The sequence below is a fragment of the Dendrobates tinctorius genome, unplaced genomic scaffold, assembly GCF_039654945.1.
Source record: "Dendrobates tinctorius isolate UK_male_01 unplaced genomic scaffold, ASM3965494v1 ptg000251l, whole genome shotgun sequence".
Lineage (NCBI taxonomy): Eukaryota > Metazoa > Chordata > Amphibia > Anura > Dendrobatidae > Dendrobates > Dendrobates tinctorius.
In genome coordinates this window covers 4,229,873-4,236,876 of record NW_027361918.1, presented here as the reverse complement: position 1 = coordinate 4,236,876, position 7,004 = coordinate 4,229,873, and the positions used below count along the sequence as shown (strand labels likewise).

Below are 7,004 nucleotides of genomic sequence, written 5' to 3'. Positions count from 1 at the left end.
TGTTGTCTGAGACGTCCCAATTGATGTTGCATCATTTTAAAAAGAATTCTTCCAAATCAAGCCGAATGAAAGTTTTCTTTTTATCAACACCCTGGAGTGTGAGCTGGATCCATCTTCACAGTGTTCCAGCTGGTCAGTGCTGTGCAGCAGCAGGATTCCTGTGCTCCTATCCTGGACTGGAACTACTCCTCAGGGGTGAGCTGATGGTTCATTTATTTACAAGGTTGAACTATGCAGATTGATTACTCAAATATTGCAAGTTAATCTCATCACGCCTTCTTTTTCACCTCTGGATGATGGGCTTAAAGGACAACACTTGTGACCTATATGAAGGAGAGTCCAGAGACTTTACAAATCAACAACCAGGAACATTCTATAGGAGGTCAGCTTAAAGGACTAAGGCCCCAGCTGGAAAAACACAGCTCTGCTCTACTGACCATCGCTGACCCCTCAGAGACTTCGTGAAACATATGTCTCCATGCTCTTGGTCGTCAGCTTCCTTAGCTTGTCGTTATCTCTTCTCTCTGCTTGTCACAGGTGGGGTGGTCGCCCCTGGAAGCTCCGAAGCCGCAGCTGCTATAATCCCGGAAAGTCAGCGGAAGGGTGAGACTCCGTAATGTGCCCCATCTTGGGTACTGTTCTGAGACTGTTCTATGTGTTATCTGCCTGTTTGGTGGTTCAATATAGTATTGCCCCTCCGTTTTACCCTCACCCTGTGTTGTCTGAGTAGTATTATGCCCACGGTAAAAGAAGAGCAGACATTTGGTGGGCTGAGCCCTGGTCCAGGCGGTCATGGGCCACCGGATTATATCATCCGAGCATCCACTAAACCCCCCCGTGTCTCCACAGTTTCCATCAGACAAGTTGATTCATGTTGCTTTATTTTTTACAATAAACTTTATTGAAAATCCAAATCTATACAATAAAGGATAGCAATAATAAGAGAATGGTTTGACATCCAGCATTCAAGAAAGTTGTGCTCAGGTCACAGTAGATCCTAGCTCAGCAGATCCTGGGGCCAGCATATAATGACAGCACACAAGAGCAGCGGAGTGACGCGGTTACATGGTGGCCAGCCCTTCCTTGTGTATTGTGAATGTGAGATGGCGTTTTATCGTCAGCAGAACTGTGAACCTTATGTGTCATGGACTGTGGTGGCATTACATCATACTATACAGGGAGAAATAAAGCCTAGTATCAAAACATAGAAAAAGTGTGTCCGCTCCCACCTCCCCTTGTGGCCCATGCTCTCCTTCCCTTGTAGAAGAACATGGATTCCCTTCCCTTGAAAACCATATCCCCTTCACCTTTAGAGCACCACAAAAAAATTGTCCTAATGCCCTACAGCTTCCTGTAATAGATGTAACAGCAGTGAGCAGATCCCACCATGATGGAGGACGTCTCCACCTCCTGGGCAAGATGTTTCTACCACTAATTCTGTCAGAATCATTGACAACTGCTCCGATGATGATACTGTAGGGTGATGATATAAAGCAGGGCAATGAGCATGTTCTCACCATTTGTTCGTTGCTTTTGTCCTGGAGAAGATTACCACCGGTGTCCACGTGGAGACCAGGAACCTCACTGTTGCTGAGAGTTCAGCCCACGAGAGATGGTGGGCTGAACATTTCCCTACCTCTTACGGCACATGTCCAGAACTAAGTGACTATTTAATCTTTTCTGTGGTAGTGTACTTGTAATTTCTACCGTGACAGCAAGGGTCATAGTTATGGTGACTAGATTCTAGCCGAGAACAGGATGCACCTACGACCTCCCCTCCACCCCACCTATGGTGGCTTCTAATAATTATTCAGCCATATACATACAATTTTGTATCTGTAGCATTTTGGGGAAATGTGTTCTAGTCTCTCCATTCCTTTTTTACGGGGTCCTTAATGGGGTGATGACTGGAGGCAACAATGAATGAGATATAAGCAGGTGGTAACCATTTATTCAAGGGCAGACGAGGAGGACGAGGACTCATGCTTCTTTATAAATACATAAATAGGGTATTCTGCAGGGTGCAGGGCCTGGGGCGGATGTCGGGTGCTCAGATCTGCTTTTAGGGTGCTGTACAGGGAATCTTCTAATAGGCAGAGTGTAAAGCTTCAGTGACGGCTGTGTAACATAAAACTCACAATACATCCTGCCCAATAAGTCAAGTAGGGGCCTCAGACCGAGGGGCAGACAGAGACAATGGGGTTATGGTGAATATTCTCGGTTCTTCACTATTACATGGAAAAGGAGATTTCTGATGTCAGGCGATGTGTCTCAGATCAAGGCACCCTACTGATGTCAAACCTGAGAAGGCCTCTTTCTCTTTACCAGGCAGGTGGTCACACATGCACGATGACTTTCCGGTGTAGTCACCGACATGGCTATCTCTGCTGGTTCGTAGCCGTCGGCCCTTCATGATGGAAGGGACATAGAAGTCATAAGAAAACCTCTTTACTATGAGAAGTGTTCCATGCAGATCGTCACACATAAGAACATTGACCCCCTCATTATTACACTTTTTGATCTTCATCATGTTATGACAGGCAGACACTTTCTCGCCATGGCAGGAAACTAGTGATGACTGACTCCACTGCATATGAGCTATGCATAGAGGTTCACATGGATATATGGACGGACAGTCACTGGATGCTTGAGTTGTGGGAGTGGTGGTGACGAGATCTGTAAGTGGTTTTATCATGGTGGTTACTGGATGAGTGAGGTACAATGTGGTGCTAATACTGATATCACAGACTCGGTGCAGCTTCTTGCTGAAGTCCTCTCCAGGGCCCGGTATCTGAAGTTACGGGGTCCTCCCAAAGTTTTCTTGAGCCTTACAGCTCTCACAACTGTACAGAATTCAAACTGAAGATGAAATCTCAGTGTCCTTCCTCTTACACAGAGAACAAGCTCCTCAGAAGGAACCAATGTGGTCTAGTCCAGCTCTACTTCTCCCTCATACAGGAGAAATCCATTAAAGATAGTCAGGGGCTCATCAGAAAAGGCCAGACGCCCGGTCACCAGGTCAATACAGATGGTATCCCCAGCAGTCAGCTGCAGAATGATGTTGAAGACGGCCAGTGAGCCAGGAGGGGTCTTGTTCTCCACGAGAGGCTTATTCTCAAGGCCCTCAGGCTGGTAGCCGGCCGAGTCCACACGTGCAATGCCTGTGTTTGACTTGGAGAGGACGGCTTCAATTTTCTCATCCTTGTAGCCAGTCAAAATTGCACTGAAGTAATATCGTCCCGCGACCGGTGCTGTGAATATACCTGCCGAGAGAAAGAGGGCGTTATCACTGAAAAGACTCTACATGGTCAATAGAAAGAAGTCAGGATGATGACAGATAATCAGTGCTATGTCAATGAGGTCACTGACGACAAAACATTTCCAGTCTCCTCCAGGATCTGTCAACATCAGGGGTTTCAGCACAGGATCCATCATAATCCATTTAATTGACTTCATAAATAAAGGAATGAAAAATTATGAACATTGAGATCAATGTTTCACCCTATTATCAAATAGCCAGAGATGTCGCCCCATGTTCTCTGCCCACGGCCCCCTCTGCCCTGATTGGAGCCCTATGTCCTGCTAGTCGCTGTCTTTTCTCTCTGCAGTCTGAAGACTTCTCTCGCCTCAAGCCAGCAGCTCCTCTGTGCCTGGAGCCAGAAGCCCCCTCCATGCCTGTAGCCATATCCTCCTCCCGATCTGAAGCCTTTAGCCTCCTCCATGTCTGAAGCCAGCAGCCCCTCTGTGCCTGGAGCCATCAGCTCCTCTGTGCCTGGAGCCAGAAGCCCCCTCCATGCCTGTAGCCATATCCTCCTCCCGACCTGAAGCCTTTAGCCTCCTCCATGTCTGAAGCCAGCAGCCCCTCTGTGCCTGGAGCCATCAGCTCCTCTGTGCCTGGAGCCAGAAGCTCCCTCCATGCCTGTAGCCATATCCTCCTCCCGACCTGAAGCCTTTAGCCTCCTCCATGTCTGAAGCCAGCAGCCCCTCTGTGCCTGGAGCCATCAGCTCCTCTGTGCCTGGGGCCAGAAGCCCCCTCCATGCCTGCAGCCATATCCTCCTCCATGTCTGAAGCCAGCAGCTCCACTGTGCCTGGAGCCAGAAGCCCCCTCCATGCCTGTAGCCATACCCTCCTCCCGACCTGAATCCTTTAGCCTCCTCCATGTCTGAAGCCAGCAGCCCCACTGTGCCTGGAGCCAGAAGCTCCCTCCATGCCTGTAGCCATACCCTCCTCCCGACCTGAAGCCTTTAGCCTCCTCCATGTCTGAAGCCAGCAGCCCCTCTGTGCCTGGAGCCATCAGCTCCTCTGTGCCTGGAGCCAGAAGCCCCCTCCATGCCCGTAGTCATATCCTCCTCCCAACCTGAATCCTTTAGCCTCCTCCATGTCTGAAGCCAGCAGCCCCTCTGTGCCTGGAGCCATCAGCTCCTCTGTGCCTGGAGCCAGAAGCCCCCCCCCATGCCTGTAGCCATATCCTCCTCCCAACCTGAAGCCTTTAGCCTCCTCTGCGCCTGAAGCCAGCAGCTCCACTGTGCCTGAAGCCAGCAGCCCTTCTCAGCCTGAAGTAAAATCTCAACAAATACTCTCAAACCACCTCACTGACTAAAGATCTGGATACGAGTAATACAGTAAAAAATAGATGGGTAGGAGGGGGATGCAGCTGCAGCTTGTCTGTCTGCCTATGGGACTCCATGGAGGAGCTAAAAGAGGAGGTAGATAATAGGCTAAGATAGCACAAAGCGACTTTGACATCCCACCCAAAAGAGACGTTCACTGAGGAACATGGAGAGCATAAAAATGGGAACTGAAAAACCACAACAATCTGCAGGTTACACTTCACATTTCTGGTGGCCCAATGTCTAGAGAAGCAGGAGATGGAACAGGTAATGTGAATGCTGTCCTGGGATGACAAATACAGTCACAGCCAAACGTGTTGGCAACCTTGAAATTGTTCCAATGCACACAAAGGAAATAAACGAGTATAATAAAAAATGTGTAATTACAATAATGTTCTGGGAGAAATACTTCATGTTCTGGAACGATTTCAAAGGTACCAACATTTTCGGCCATGACTGTAGATGGATCCTGATATTATGTCTGGACACTAAGATCTTACATGAGGAAGCCATTGCTCACCTGTGGATGCGTCATAGGCGTTCCCATCATTTACCAAGAGTTTGTCAAAAGATATAGTTCCAGGCTCTGATAATGGGTAGGTGAGAGCAGCTGAGAAGGAGATGTACGGGACATCTGGAAGCAATCCGATGGGACCTAAAATCACAAACAGATGTTCTACAGATCATGAACAAAAACACGATCATTGCATTATCGTCCATGACTATAAGACTCACAAAATATAGATGATCATAGGATAGATGAACTCCCAAATAATGTCTGATAGCTGCCAGAAAATAGTAAGTAGTAATCGAGTGGTGACAACTGCTGATCTCCTGTCCATAGATGTAATGATTGTGAGGCAGTGATCAGTATCACAGGTAGGGGTCACTGCGTGTTCTCCCCAGGTTGTAATGATCTAGTGGTGACTTCTGCTGATCTCCTGTCCATGGATGTAATGATCTAGTGGTGACATCTGCTGTCCTCCTGTCCATGGATGTAATGATCTAGTGGTGACATCTGCTGATCTCCTGTCCATGGATGTAATGATCTAGTGGTGACGTCTGCTGTCCCACTGTCCATAGATGTAATGGTCTAGTGGTGACTTCTGCTGATCTCCTGTTCATGGATGTAATGATCTAGTGGTGACTTCTGCTGATCTCCTGTCCATGGATGTAATGATCTAGTGGTGACTTCTGCTGTCCTCCTGTCCATGGATGTAATGATCTAGTGGTGACTTCTGCTGATCTCCTGTCCATGGATGTAATGATCTAGTGGTGACATCTGCTGTCCTCCTGTCCATGGATGTAATGATCTAGTGGTGACATCTGCTGTCCTCCTGTCCATGGATGTAATGATCTAGTGGTGACATCTGCTGTCCTCCTGTCCATGGATGTAATGATCTAGTGGTGACTTCTGCTGATCTCCTGTCCATGGATGTAATGATCTAGTGGTGACTTCTGCTGTCCTCCTGTCCATGGATGTAATGATCTAGTGGTGACTTCTGCTGTCCTCCTGTCCATGGATGTAATGATCTAGTGGTGACATCTGCTGTCCTCCTGTCCATGGATGTAATGATCTAGTGGTGACATCTGCTGATCTCCTGTCCATGGATGTAATGATCTAGTGGTGACGTCTGCTGTCCCACTGTCCATGGATGTAATGGTCTAGTGGTGACTTCTGCTGATCTCCTGTTCATGGATGTAATGATCTAGTGGTGACTTCTGCTGATCTCCTGTCCATGGATGTAATGATCTAGTGGTGATGTCTGCTGTCCTCCTGTCCATGGATGTAATGATCTAGTGGTGACATCTGCTGTCCTCCTGTCCATGGATGTAATGATCTAGTGGTGACATCTGCTGTCCTCCTGTCCTTGGATGTAATGATCTAGTGGTGACATCTGCTGTCCTCCTGTCCGTGGATGTAATGATCTAGTGGTGACATCTGGTGTCCTCCTGTCCGTGGATGTACTGATCTAGTGGTGACATCTGCTGTCCTCCTGTCCGTGGATGTAATGATCTAGTGGTGACTTCTGATGATCTCCTGTCCATGGATGTAATGATCTAGTGGTGACGTCTGTTGTCCTCCTGCCCATGGATGTAATGATCTAGTGGTGACATCTGCTGTCCTCCTGTCCATGGATGTAATGATCTAGTGGTGACATCTGCTGTCCTCCTGTCCATGGATGTAATGATCTAGTGGTGACATCTGCTGTCCTCCTGTCCATGGATGTAATGATCTAGTGGTGACATCTGCTGTCCTCCTGTCCGTGGATGTAATGATCTAGTGGTGACATCTGCTGTCCTCCTGTCCGTGGATGTAATGATCTAGTGGTGACATCTGCTGTCCTCCTGTCCGTGGATGTAATGATCTAGTGGTGACATCTGCTGTCCTC

At 48.0% G+C, this 7,004-nt stretch overlaps 1 protein-coding gene across 1 annotated transcript in view; it reads right to left on the bottom strand.

Annotated features, from left to right (window-relative positions):
* Positions 1–864: 864 nt before the first annotated feature.
* EMILIN1 (elastin microfibril interfacer 1) overlaps positions 865–7,004 on the bottom strand; it is a 70,330-nt gene continuing 64,190 nt past the window's right edge. Inside the window, exons 7-8 of the mRNA XM_073557755.1 lie at positions 5,132–5,266; positions 865–3,263 (exon numbers count right to left, since the gene is read on the bottom strand). Of these exons, the coding sequence (XP_073413856.1) occupies positions 2,929–3,263; positions 5,132–5,266 (470 nt within the window). The 3' untranslated portion in view covers positions 865–2,928. The remainder of the gene's footprint in view (positions 3,264–5,131; positions 5,267–7,004) is intronic.